Here is a 14317-nt window from a genome sequence, read left to right as displayed (position 1 = left end):
GAGCCTGGAAAAGAGAAGACTCAAGGGAGATATGATAGCCATTTTCAAATTCCTCAAGGGCTGTCACATGGAAGATGGAGAAAGCTTGTTTTCTCCTGCTCTGGAGGGTTGAACTTGAACCCATGGCTCCAAGTTACAAGTAGGGAGATTCCGACTAAACATACACAGAAACTTTCTGACAGCAAGAGCTGTTTGACAGTGGAACGGACTCCCTTGGGAGGTTGTGAATTCTCCTTCCTTGGAGGTCTTTAAGCAGAGGTTGGGTGGCAATCTGTCAGGGATGCTTTAGCTGAGATTACTGCCTTACAGGGGGTTGGACTAGATGACCCTCGGGTCCCTTCCAACTCCTAAGATTCTATGATTCTATTAACATATCCCCATTCAACTGATGCTTCTTTCATCTTAGATATTTCCATCGTATTAGTTCCTTTCCCCATTCCCCAACCACAGACCTTTCCCTCTTATTTCCAGTAAGTTCTGGATCTTGGGGACCCTGTCACAGTGATCATGACCCTCCCTATGAGCTCTGGGGAGAGTGGGGGTGCTATTTCCTAACCTTGGATCCTAGAACAGCAGGCAAGTAGGATCCTAGAATGCAACACCTGATTGGCTTGCAGAAAAAGACCATTCAGGCTCCAGGAGGAAGTTAATCAGCCTATTAGGCTGGTAGGATCGTAGAATGCGACAACGGATTGGATTGGCCTGCAGGAAAAGACCAATCAGGCTCCAGGAGGGAAGCAGAATCAGCCAATCAGACAGGACTCATTGTGTAAATAATGTATAGAAAAGCCTGAGGGTTTTTTTTTTTTGGGGGGGGTAATTCAGTCACTGTTTTACAAGCTGCAATAAAGAGCATGAAATCAGGACTCCGAGTATATTTCAAGGACATTAGTCGTCTCAGGAAGGAAATTGCCCGATCTGCTTGGATTCAGGGCACCAGCCCCAAACAGTCTCTGATCTTCCCCTGAAACTCCATGGAAGGCGAGAGCAAGACTCCCGAAAATATGGCTCAGAAGTCGAAAGCAATGGATGGGTGTTTGGGAAGGGTGGCTTCCCTGAGGCTGACTTACTTTCCTGTTTGATTTGTTTATGAAAGGGCAGAAGCGAGAGGTTCCTAAAGAGGAAGACCTGAGCGGAATGAGAGGTTAAATGCCACTGGATTTGCTTAAAATATCTGGATTTGTTTTACGTGCTTTTAAATAGTGTGTGTGTGTGTGTGTGTGTCATTTACTCCCTACTGCAACATAGTGTGCCAACTCGCTTACTTAGATTTCCAAACATTCTCCCTGAATGCTGAAGACTGGGTTATAACAATGCATTGAAATAACCAGACTGATCCAGTTTACGCTGATTACACCCCCTCCAATATTTCTCCAATGAAAATAGGGACATCCCATTCCACACCCTCCAACATTTCTCCGATGAAAATAGGGACGTCCCATTCAATATTGTCCAACATTTCTCCGATGAAAATAGGGACGTCCTTCTTCATACCCTCCAACATTTCTCCTATGAAAATAGGGACATCCTATCCCATACCCTCCAACATTTCTCCAATGAAAATAGGGACATCCTATCCCATACCCTCCAACATTTCTCCAATGAAAATAGGAACGTCCCATTCCATACCCTCCAATATTTCTCCGATGAAAATAAGGACGTCCCATTCCATACCCTCCAATATTTCTCCAGTGAAAATAGGGACGTCCCATTCAATACCCTCCAATATTTCTCTGACGAAATCAGGGACGGCTGAAGGAAAAGGAGGACATTCTGGGATTAAATCAGAAACCGGGATGGCTTCTGTAATAGGGACACTTGGAGGGTCTGTGGTCAGTATGTGTGCAATTGGGATTCTGTGCCCATTATCGCCCACACATGTGGTCTAACCCTTTGAATGGGACATGTCACATTTTGACAAATTCCCAGCCATGCTCTGTGCGCAGCCAGAAGTTGGATTGGGACCGAAGGCTGCGAACTAGCAAATAGGGCTACGCCGGCTTAAGCAGATTGTTTTCAGGATTGCCTGCCAGGGGGAAATCAGAGGGCTATTTAAAACAATGCCCCCCCCCAAAAAAAACCACATGCCAGCTTGAGTTGAAAGAAATATTAAATGTTTTAGTTTATTTGGAACAGTAAAGACAGAGGGAGCTCACGATGAACCCTTTGCAGCATCCAAAACAGTCTCTTCATCCTTCCATAAACCTGGCGGGAAGAATTTTTGTTGAGAAAGATGGAATGAAAACCTCTGATGTTTTGGTGAATGTTGGCGTATCTACATTTAGGTGCACACATCTGTTTGGGTTTCTTTGTAAATCTCTACCCCTGTGAACAAAGAGACTTAGGCTTTGTTCTCAGTGAGGGAGTTAACCCATGTCTGGACGAGACAGCTGAAGGCTGCAAGTTGGCGGGTTTCACGTGAACGAGGGAGAGAAAATTATCTCCATGGAAAACCAGCGTGTCAGAGAGGAAGGCAAGGCCACGACACTTCCCCCCTGACGTGCAAGTTTTCTATGGGATATGTTGAAGGAAAGTGAGGTCCCCACCTGCAGTCCGAGGTGGTGAAGCCCCAGGCACAGATTTACTGTGGCTCTGAGAATCCTCCTCAAGGCCAGAGGACAAAGAAGACCTGGAAAAGAGAACACAGGCATGGGATTGAGAATGTCAGGGCATGCCTGGGAGAACCCGAAAGCTGCCCTCACTTCTTTTTCTTCTTTGACTTCTCGTCTTTTGCAGCCTTCTGCGCCGCCTTCTGCGCCTTCTTCTCCGCCTTCTTCTCCTTCTCCCTCTCCTTCTCCCTCTCCTTCTCCTTCTCCCTCTCCTCCTTCTCCTTCTCCTTAATCTGAGCCTCCAATATTAACTCCTTCAGCTTCTTCTGCTTGCTCGTCTTCCTTCCATCAGGGCTGTAGGGTGGCGGGTAAGGGGCAGGCGGGTTGAGCAACAAGGCCTTCTTCTGTAGCCGGAGCTGAAGGATTTCAAAGGTGGCCTGGATCTCGTTATGGATGATATCATGCAGACTCTGGACCTGGGCCTTGATCGCTTCTCGGACAAGAGACATCAGAGTCTGGAAAACAAACACAGGGCATTGTGGATTCTGATGTTTCTGCTAGACTTAGAATGAACCTGGGCTTGACGCCTGGGCTTCCAAAATGGTTACCTAGCACAGCAAGGCCGTTTGAGGTTGTTGAGCATGTCAAACTCAACCTCAAATCATTATTGGCATATACAGTGGTACCTCGGGTTACATACACTTCATGTTACATACACTTCAGGTTACAGACTCCGCTAACCCAGAAATAGTGCTTCAGGTTAAGAACTTTGCTTCAGGATGAGAACAGAAATCACACCCTGGTGGTGGCAGCGGGAGGCCCCATTAGCTAAAGTCGTGCTTCAGGTTAAGAACAATTTCAGGTTAAGAATGGACCTCCAGAACAAATTAAGTTCTTAACCCGAGGTACCACTGTAGACAAAATTCTGAAAGCTTCAGTACAATAATATCACCCGGCAAAATCGGCACCTAACAATTAAAATGCTGTGGTACAGCATTCACAAATCCTCATTGCATGCCGCAGAAACTTGGCTACCATCTCCATCTTAACGTGTTCTCTGAGATGTGGAAAAAGGAAAAACAGGACATTTCCAGATCAAATCAGAAACTAGGATGGCTTCTGTGATTCCGTGACTTTCCCTGGAAAATCTGGACACTTGGAGGGTATGCACCCCCCTTTTGTTGTTAAAATTAGATTCCCATGCCTGCTTGCCAAACAGGTGCACCGTAAACAAACATGGCCGCCGCCGGCCGCCATGTTTGCCCCCGATATTTGCAAGGCCTGTCGCTTCTCAGCAACTAGCTCTGCAAAGGTTTTGACCTTGCGCATTCCGAGAAGCCAGGGTGGAGCTTGGGAACTGGCAAGCAGGCCGGGGAGGGGCCGGGGAGAGAGTGTGGGGGCCAATGTGGGTCAGGGAGGCAACGTTTGTGATACTTGTCAGCAGAAGCCGTCAGGCAGCTGTGAGGACTGGCCTCTTGCCAAGCTCCCAGGAGCTGATCGAGGTTGGAGGAGAGCCATCAGATCTCGAGGACGTCCACGGCAGCGGGACCCAATCCCAGGAACCGGGAAGGATGGGTGCTGGGGTTTTTTCCCCATTTGCGCACAGGGTGGTACGCTGAACAACCCACTGAGCGCACCAGGATAGACGTCTCGGCTCGAGTTCAAAAGGTGACGTTCTCGGAACTCACCCGCGGCCGTTGCTGGCAGCGCATTGAGGAGCACACGTGTAAGCATTAATTGCCAATTAATTCCACTCCGTAGATGGGCTGGCAGTAATAGTAAAAACACGTCAGAGTTTCATTGGGTTTCCTCAAACAGTGCGCTCCCAGGCAGGGAAGCAAGTCTCGGCAAGGAGGAGATTTTCCATCTTGAGGGCGATAAGACGCGTCGCAGCTTGATTATGCAGATCAGGGCTGGGGAGAAAGTTTTGGACAAGGCAGCTACAGATGGAACTCTGAGGTGCTGTCAACAGGCTGCCAGAACCGGGAGACCCAAAGGCCGTAGTTTTGCAACGAGTGGAACCTGTGGTGCAAACTGGGATCGACGCAATAGATCCCTAAGTGAGAAGTACCACACCCTGGGGGCTAGTGGGATTACCTAGAGTGCTGCAATGAGGCAAGGGGAAAACAGGGAGATGCTGGAGGTTTGAATCAGGGTGCCAACAGCCACTAATTGCTACTGCTAGAGGAAGTGAGCTCCTGAACCCCAGTTGCCAGGAACTGTAGTGTCAAGTTCCAGATGTTACTATTAGCATAAAGGGGTGGCGCTGTGGGTTAAACCACAGAGCCCAGGACTTGCTGATCAGAAGGTCGGCAGTTCGAATCCCCGTGACGGGGTGAGCTCCCGTTGCTCGGTCCCTGCTCCTGCCAACCTAGCAGTTCAAAAGCATGTCAAAGTGCAAGTAGATAAATAGGTACCGCTCCGGCGGGAAGGTAAATGGCGTTTCCGTGCGCTGCTCTGGTTCGCCAGAAGTGGCTTAGTCATGCTGGCCACATGACCTGGAAGCTGAACGCCGGCTCCCTCGGCCAATAAAGCGAGATGAGTGCTGCAACCCCAGAGTCAGCCACGACTGGACCTAATGGTCAGGGGTCCTTTTACCTTTAAAGGTACCCAGACCATTAGGTCCAGTCGCGAATGACTCTGGGTTTGAACTGCCGACCTTCTGATCGGCAAGTCCTTGGCTCAGTGGTTTAGACCACAGCACCACCTGCGTCTCTTTACTATTAGCATAGAAAGACGTTAACAGCTGGGGGCGACCTTGTGCACAAGATCGCCTTACCCCGACAGGTGCCCACTCGACCGCTTCGATCCACGGAATTGCCACTACAATTGCCACGCAATACCCCGGCCCCCATTTGCTGGCTCTTGGTCATTTGGTGCACTTTGGAACTCCCCGCCTATTGATCTCAAGCAGGCGCCTTCACCATATTCTTTTTGGCGTCTGCTGAAGGCATTCCTGTTTAGACAAGCCTACCCAGATGCTTAAGGACGCGGGTGGCGCTGTGGGTTAAACCACAGAGCCTAGGATTTGCTGATCAGAAGGTCGGTGGTTTGAATCCCCACAATGGGGTGAGCTTCCATTGCTCAGTCCCTGCTCCTGCCAACCTAGTAATTCGAAAGCACGTCAAAGTGCAAGTAGATAAATGGGTACCGCTCCGGCGGGAAGGTAAACAGCGTTTCCGTGCGCTGCTCTGGTTCGCCAGAAGCGGCTTAGTCATGCTGGCCACATGACCCGGAAGCTGTACGCCCCAAGCTCACCTCTTTTTCCAGGGTCGCCGTTTGCGTCCGGACGCTCCTGTAGACCTCCTCCAGCATGTTCTCCCTCTCTTTGCACAAGGTAGCCCTGATCCGCTCCATTTCGGCCTGCTTTTCCTCCTCCGCTGCAGAGACTGCGGCCAGCTGCTGCTGGTACTTCCAGGCCCTGATTTCCGTCCCCCGCCTCAGAGGCAGGGGCTTGGGGGGAGCGTAGACCTCCAGGCTGGCAAAGGTTTGGCAGCGGTCCCTCTCCTGAGCCAGGACAAACTGGTGCAGCCCGTAATGTTTGATGAAGGTGTTGTGGAAGTAATCGCAGACGGCACGCAGGTGGAAGTCCGGAAGAGTCACCCGGAAGGCAGCGAGCTTCTCCTGCAGGAGTTTGATGGCTTGTGAGACGGGCAGACCTGGCGTAGAAGGGAAGAAATTCTGTTTTTTGCATTTATACCCCACCTTTTTTCTCCCCTAAGGGGCTCAAGGCAGCATACAAGGTTCCTCCCCGCCCCTCCATTCAATTCCCCCCTCTATTTTTTATTAAATGTTCTTTTTACATTTTAGAATATTCATTTAAACAACTGTTATGTACTGAGTTGAATAGGATTCAGAATGCAGCAGTCTGATTGGTCCTAGAACAATAGGACCCAGAATGCAGCAGTCTGATTGGTCCACAGGAGCCACCCAATGCAGCTCCAGGTGGAAGTAAATCCACAACCTGATTGGCCTACAGGTGAATCCTGGAATCAGCCAATCATGTGGGGCCCATTGTCTAAAAAATGTATATAAAGCAGACATTCTGGGGGAACTTAATTCCTCCTCACTACTATGAGCTGAATAAAGAGGATGAAATCCACACTCGACTCTGAGTATATTTCAACAACCTTAAAATGTCGATGACTTCCCTTCGTCTCTTTCCGTGGTTCATTTTGCATAACATAAATCCCTGCATATTTTACATAAACCAAACCATTATTACATCCATCAAAACTTGTTCACACTGTTCAATTTATCTGAAGGCCACCCACGTTTTCAGATATACACAATTTCCCCCCATATATTCAACGAACATTTTCCAATCTTCTTTAAACGCATGTTCTTCTTGTTCTCTTATTCTGTATGTTAAGTCTGCAAGCTGCGCATATTCCATCAGTTTAAGCTGCCATTCTTCTTTAAGTTGGGACCTCGCTTGTTTTCCATTTTGGGGCTAACAAAAAAAACCGGGCTGCAGTAGTGGCATATATAAATAACAATTTTTTTACACCTGGGAATTTCCGTCTGAATTATCCCCAACAAAAAGACTCTGGTTGTGCTTTTTTTGGAATAGGACAGTGGTACCTCTGGTTGCGAACGGGATCCGTTCTGGAGGCCCGTTTGCAACATGAAAAGAGCACAACCCACAGCGGCGCATCTGCGCATGTGCGGGTTGTGATTCGCTGCTTCTGCACATGCGTGTGACGTCATTTTGTGCTTCTGCGCATACGCGAGCGGCGAAACCCAGAAGTAACCCTTTCCTGTACTTCCGGGTCGCCGCGGGACGCAACCTGAAAGAACGTAACATGAAGTGGACGTAACATGAGGTATGATTGTACTTTTAAACTTTTTTCCCCAATAGTCTTTTACCCTTTTGCAGGTCCTCCACATATGAAAAAACATTCCCTCCCCCGGGTCCTAGTCTAACGCTCTAACCATTACACCACCGCTACGCTGGTAGTAATTGTTATTGCTATTGCTGTAATCATCATCATGACAGTAATTAAATAAATTAATGAATTTCTCTCCCGATTTTCCTCCAAAGGGAGCCTGGGAGAGGGAGGTGGCCATCAAACAACAAGTTATCAGATCCTTACAATTTAAAACGTATCTAAAACATTAGGGGGGAAATCAAAAGCACCTAAAAGCCTTTTAAAACAGTCATATACTACACGTGCATTACAGGGAATTGTTTTAAACTCTCTTCACGTATAGAGCTGTTTTTAATCGCTTTTTATGTGTGTGTTTTCGGTGACGTCGCCTTGAGATATTTCACAGGAAGGGATCCTTGGATGGAATCAAATAAACCGACAGTACCCAGATTACGTATTTAATAAATAACATTGTTGTTTTTAATTCCTTTGTGGGGAGCTTAGAGCAGCTTACCTGTGCCTCTCGGGCTGGTTTCTCGGGCTGCAAAGATGACAATTCGGCCTTTTGCTTATATTATTGTATTATTATTTTTTTTAAAAAAAAATCACTGCGCATGCTGCTTTAAGGGGTCTGAGGTCACAGCCCCAAGCAGCTCACAATCGGAACTGGATGCCAAAGAGGCGTCCACAAGAAAAAGTGTGTGGAAAAAGGGGCAGGAGGAAATTGGAGGGGGCGGGGAGAGGCTGTGAGGACACCCTTTTAGGGTGACCATGGCAATGCGTTATATGTAGGGCTGCCTCTGGAGACGGTTCAGAAACTTCAGCCGGTGCAGAATTCAGCGGCCAAGTTGCACAACAGAGCAAGACAGTGTGAGCATATTACACCGATCCTGGTCCAGCTGCACTGGCTACTGATTAGTTTCCGGGGCCAATTCAAAGTGCTGGTTTTGACCTATAAAACCTTCAATGGCTCAGGACCGCAATACCTCAAGGACCACCTCTTTCCATATGAACCTACCTGGAACCTGAGATCATCTTCTGAGGCCCTTCTTTGTGTGCCTCCTCCTCGAGAGGTCCAGAGGGTGGCAGCACGAGAACAGGGCCTTCTCGGTGGTGGCTCCCTGTCTGTGGAATGCTCTCCCCAGGGAAGTTCGCCTGGCGCCTTCATTATACACCTTAAAAACGGTCCTTTTTAACCAGGCCTTTGGTGGACCTGATTGACATCCTATACCCTTTTAAAATATGGCTCTTTTCTTGGGGGAGGGTTATTGGGTTGTTTTTATTCTGATTATATATACAGTGGTGCCCCGCAAGACGAATGCCTCGCAAGACGGAAAACTCGCTAGACGAAAGAGTTTTCCGTTTTGGAGGTGCTTCGCAAAACGAATTTCCTATGGGCTTGCTTCGCAAGACGAAAATGTATTGCGAGTTCCTGCGGGGGTTTTTTCCTCCCCCCCCCCTTTTCTAAGCCGCTAAGCCGCTTATCCGCTTATCCGCTAAGCCGCTTATCCGCTAAAAGCCGCTAAACCACTAATAGCGCTAATCCGCTAAGCCGTCAATGGGCTTGCTTCGCAAGACGAAAAAACCGCTAGACGAAGAGAATCACGGAACGGATTCTTTTCGTCTTGCGAGACACCACTGTATTGTGATCCTTCCTGTGAACTGCCCTGAGACCTCTGGGTATAGGGCAGTGTATAAACTCAATAAATAATTAATAAAAATAATGACAGAGTACAGTGGTACCTTGGTTCTCAAACTTAATCTGTTCCGGAAGTCTGTTCCAAAACCCAAGCGTTCTAAAACCAAGGCGTCCTTTCCCATAGAAAGTAATGCAGAATGGATTAATCTGTTCCAGACTTTTAAAAACAACCCCCAAAACAGCAATTTAACATGAATTTTACTATCTAAAGAAGCCATTGGTCCATAAAATGAAAACAATATTCAATGTAAAAAGGTAAAGGTACCCCTGCCCGTACGGGCCAGTCTTGACAGACTCTGGGGTTGTGCGCCCATCTCACTTAAGAGGCCAGGAGCCAGCGCTGTCCGGAGACACTTCCGGGTCACGTGACCAGCGTGACATCGCTGCTCTGGAGAGCCAGAGCCGCACACGGAAACGCCGTTTACCTTCCCGCTGGTAAGCGGTCCCTATTTATCTACTTGCACCCGGGGGTGCTTTCGAACTGCTAGGTTGGCAATGTACTGTACTATAAAATAAATAAGATAGTATTGTAGAATATATATATATATATATATATATATATATATATATATATTCCCTTACATGCACTGATGATAGTCATTGTTTGGATAGGGGGCTTTTATCCATTTCTGCAGTCACACAATCAATCAATCAGTAGCTGAAATGGGTTCCACACAGTCACAAAAACAAGTCACAGAAACGAAGTCACAAGCCACAGTCGCAAAAACGAAGTCACAAGTCACAGTCACAAGTCAGTCCCATAAAATGAAGAACAAGTCACAGTCAAAAAACAGAAAAGGCCACACAAAGAAAAACTTGTACTTGTCCTATACATTTTTGCTGACAACAAATTTATTTATACCCTGCCCATCTGAATGGGTTGCCTCCTTGAGAGTTGTGTGTTTGGGGGGGGGGCTGTCCTCCACCTGCCTAAAAGAGGCAATGATATCTACGTGACAACAGCTGCCAGGATGCTCATAAAAATTGGAAAGGGAGAAAAATTCCATCAATGAAAGAATGCCAGTAAGAGATTTTACTTTCTTGGGCTCCATGATCACTGCAGATGGTGACAGCAGCCACGAAATTAAAAGACGCCTGCTTCTTGGGAGAAGGGCAATGACAGGACTAGACAGCATCTTGAGAAGTAGAGACATCACCTTGCCAATAAAGGTCCGTATAGTTAAAGCTATGGTTTTCCCAGTAGTGATGTATGGAAGTGAGAGCTGGACCATAAAGAAGGCTGATCGCCGAAGAATTGATGCTTTTGAATTATGGTGCTGGAGGAGACTCTTGAGAGTCCCATGGACTGCAAGAAGAACAAACCTCTCCATTCTGAAGGAAATCAGCCCTGAGTGCTCACTGGAAGGACAGATTGTGAAGCTGAGGCTCCAGTACTTTGGCCACCTCATGAGAAGAGAAGACTCCCTGGAGAAGACCCTGATGTTGGGAAAGATGGAGGGCACAAGGAGAAGGGGGCGACAGAGGACGAGATGGTTGGATAGTGTTTTCGAGGTTACCAGCATGAGTCTGACCAAGCTGCGGGGGGCAGTGGAGAACAGGAGTGCCTGGCGTTCTCTGGTCCATGGGGTCACAAAGAGTCGGACACGACTAAACGACTAAACAACAACAACAACAAGTATATCGGTATGTAATGAATGAAGCCTTGCAGGGTTAAAGAAAGAGAAAAATGGTGCAAAAAGTATAAAGATAGAGGTAATCTACATTAGACACAATTTAGAAACAGTAAAAATTTCAAGGTCTTAGAACAAAGGAAGGAAGTCAATATGTGTATACGTAAGTAATGATCAGAATGACGATTTGGATTTATTTGTAGATGTGTGTTTTCGGGGTTTTTTGGGGGGGTTGTCGTTATTTCTAGTGTTTTGTTTTGTTTTGCTTGTTTGTATTGCTTTATTTTGGATTCAATGTTTGTAATTTATGTTGTAATTTTGCATTGAAAATAAAAAATATTTTAAAAAAATTAAAAGGGGGAGGAAGAGGCAATGATAAAAGCATTCCTTAAAAAATGCTCCCTGGATTTGGAAAATCCAATTAATTACCAGCCAGTTGCTCATATTCCCTTCTTGGGCATGGACCCTGAGTGTGGGGTTGTGGGTCAGATCCAGGCTCTCTTGGAGGAAACCACTAGACCCATTTCAACTGGGGTTTGGGTTTTGACATGGAAATGCCTTTGGTCACCCTGTGTGATGACCTTTGCTGGGAGAAATATGCTGGAGGAGACTCTTGAGAGTCCCATGGACTGCAAGAAGATCAAACCTCTCCATTCTGAAGGAAACCAGCCCTGAGTGCTCACTGGAAGGACAGATCCTGAAGCTGAGGCTCCAAGTCTTTGGCCACCTCATGAGAAGAGAAGACTCCCTGGAAAAGACCCTGATGTTGGGAAAGATGGAGGGCACAAGTAGAAGGGGACGGCAGAGGACGAGATGGTTGGACATTGTTCTCGAAGCTACTGGCATGAGTTTGACCAAACTGCGGGAGGCAGTGGAAGACAGGAGTGCCTGGCGTGCTCTGGTCCAGGGGGTCATGAAGAGTCGGACACGACTAAATGACTAAACAACAAGTGTCCCTTGAAATCCTGCTGAATCACCCAGCGGCTGTCAATACCATTGAACATGTTATTTCCCCAGAGCGGCTTCCCTGAATTAGGGGTGAGTGATCCCAATCCTACATGGATGGCCGTCTCCAGAGGGTGGTGCTTGGGGAGTGTTCTTCTATCCAATGGAGTCTCCAGTGTGGGGTTCCACAGGGTTCAATTTTAAACCCCCCTCCTGCTGTTCGACATCCGCATGAAACTGCTGAGTGGGGCCACCTGGAGTCTCGGAGCGCGTTGCCAGCAACACCTTGATGATCCTCAGCTCTGCTTCTCCTTGACACCTGCAGGTGTGGCGGGGGTGTGTGCTAGACTGACGTCTGGCCTCAGCAATGGACTGGACGAGAGCCAACAAACATTTATGCTCAATCCGGGCAAGATTGAAGCACTATTAGTGGGTGGCTCCCTAGACAGGATGGGCAGGGTGTGGCCTGCTCCAGATGGGGTTACACTCTCTCTGAAGGAGCAGGGACATAGCTTGTGGGTATTTCTGGATCCACAAAAAAGCTCAGATGACTTTGGTAGGGCAAAGAGCCTTCCATCAGCTTCGGCTGGTGGCCCAGCTACACGCCAATCTGGACGGGCATAGCCCAGTTTCTGGTGTCTATGTTCTGGCAGTCTTTGCATTAGTTTACATGGAATCTTCTTCTTCTTCTTCTTCTTCTTCTTCTTCTTCTTCTTCTTCTTCTTCTTCTTCTTCGGCAATCCCTCATAGCCAAGTAAGATTGTCTTCCATAAACATGGTTTTAACACTGAGCCCATAAGTGACTGTGGAGGCCAATTCTGGATCCCCACGTCCTTCCACAGTGGGGACATAGGTTTCTGGGTGAAAGTTGATCCTGGTGAGGGTTTGCCAAGCGTGCCTTCCTCCTAGCACATTTCTCCCTTGCGTCCTGAGTTCGAGCATCTTCAAAGCCCATGACACCTGTGTTTCCCAGTTTTTCCCAGTTGTCGGTGTTTATACTACATTTTTTTTAGACTTGCTTTGAGAGAGTCTTTCAATGTCTTTTGTTGACCACCAGCATTACACTTTCCATTTTTAAGTTCGGAATAGAGTAGTTGCTTTGGAAGACGATAATCAGGCACCCGCCTAACATGACCAGTCCAACGAAGTTGATGTTGAAGAATCATTGCTTCGACACTGGTGATCTTTGCTCCTTCCAGTACACTGGCATTAGTTCGCCTGTCTTCCCAAGCGATGTGTACAATTTTTCGGAGACACCATTGATGGAATCTTTTGAGGAGTTGGAGATGGTGTTTATGGTCCCCATTTCACAAGCATACAGTAAATGGAATCATAGACCTGTACAGTCAGAAGGGACCCAAAGGGCCATTAAATTCAACCCCTTGCAATGCAGGCAAAACTTTGTACTTATGCTTGTGCAGAAGACCATGGGGTCTGGTGTGTCAGATGACCCATCTCCATCACTGGCTGGCAGTGGGACTGGCAGGAAGAATCTCGAACTCCTACCACTTGCCCGCATTGTTGTTGTTTAGTCGTTTAGTCGTATCCGACTCTTCGTGCCCCCCTGGACCAGAGCACACCAGGCACTCCTGTCTTCCACTGCCTCCCGCAGTTGGGTCAAACTCATGCTGGTAGCTTCGAAGACACTATCCAACCATCTCGTCCTCTGTCGTCCCCTTCTCCTTGTGCCCTCCATCTTTCCCAACATCAGGGTCTTTTCCAGGGAGTCTTCTCTTCTCATGAGGTGGCCAAAGTACTGGAGCCTCAGCTTCACGATCTGTCCTTCCAGTGAGCACCCAGGGCTGATTTCCTTCAGAATGGATCGGTTTGATCTTCTTGCAGCCCATGGGACTCTCAAGAGTCTCCTCCAGCACCAGAATTCAAAAGCATAAATTCTTTGGCGATCAGCCTTTTTTATGGCCCAGCTCTCGCTTCCATACATCACTACTGGGAAAACCATAGCTTTTACTATACAGACCTTTGTTGGCAAGGTGATGTCTCTACTTTGCCCGCATTACTCCCAAATATTTCCATCTGTGCAGAGGTCGAACATCTGCAGAGGAACTCAAGGTGTCTCAAGAGGACAGCAGACATCTGGGAGCCAGTATTTGAACAACATAGCAATTAATACTGAGCAATATTTATCTAATGGGATACTACAGCTGACATCATTTATTATCTCTCCCATTTTATATTTAAAGGCTCTTGTCTCAGGGCGGGTGGCGATGAGAGATCCTTGTTCCTTTCGGCTATTGTTTAGAGAGCGACGTTGAGTCAATAAGGTGGAGCTGTCATGATCCCAATAAATATGGATTTGGGATTATATTGGCTGCAGAGAGAAGAAGGCAACTGCCTTCTGTCCGCAAGGCTCGAAACAAATCAAGAGTTTGAGAAATGGTCTCAAGGCAAACAATGAGACGGTCATTTTCACAGCTTCTTCTTCCCTGTCCTTTATTTTTTGATGCACTGGTAGCGCCAATCATTTCGCTTGACAGGAAAGAGCAGGCAAATGAACCGCTGCTCGTTTTAGATGCCTAACCTAAAGCTTATCTTGTCCACAATCACGAAAAAAGAATAACATTGGAGCACAGATTCCACTAAATGTAAAATACCGCAGCTTCA

The 14317-nt window shown here is 47.4% G+C and overlaps 1 protein-coding gene across 6 annotated transcripts in view; it reads right to left on the bottom strand.

Moving 5' to 3' along the window:
• Positions 1 to 2097: 2097 nt before the first annotated feature.
• Positions 2098 to 14317, bottom strand: part of LOC307211856 (uncharacterized protein C8orf74 homolog) — an 82851-nt gene continuing 70631 nt past the window's right edge. For all 6 annotated transcript variants that reach the window (XM_079968964.1, XM_079968967.1, XM_079968965.1 and 3 more), the window contains 2 exons: positions 5808 to 6208; positions 2098 to 3064 (listed from right to left, as the gene is read on the bottom strand). In XM_079968964.1, the coding sequence (XP_079825090.1) occupies positions 2699 to 3064; positions 5808 to 6208 (767 nt within the window). In that variant the 3' untranslated portion in view covers positions 2098 to 2698. The remainder of the gene's footprint in view (positions 3065 to 5807; positions 6209 to 14317) is intronic.

Source organism: Podarcis cretensis, assembly GCF_951804945.1.
Source record: "Podarcis cretensis genome assembly, chromosome: 3".
In the NCBI taxonomy this organism is placed as follows: domain Eukaryota; kingdom Metazoa; phylum Chordata; class Lepidosauria; order Squamata; family Lacertidae; genus Podarcis; species Podarcis cretensis.
Note: the sequence above shows the minus strand (reverse complement) of the source record. Positions and strands in the feature narration are given on the sequence as shown.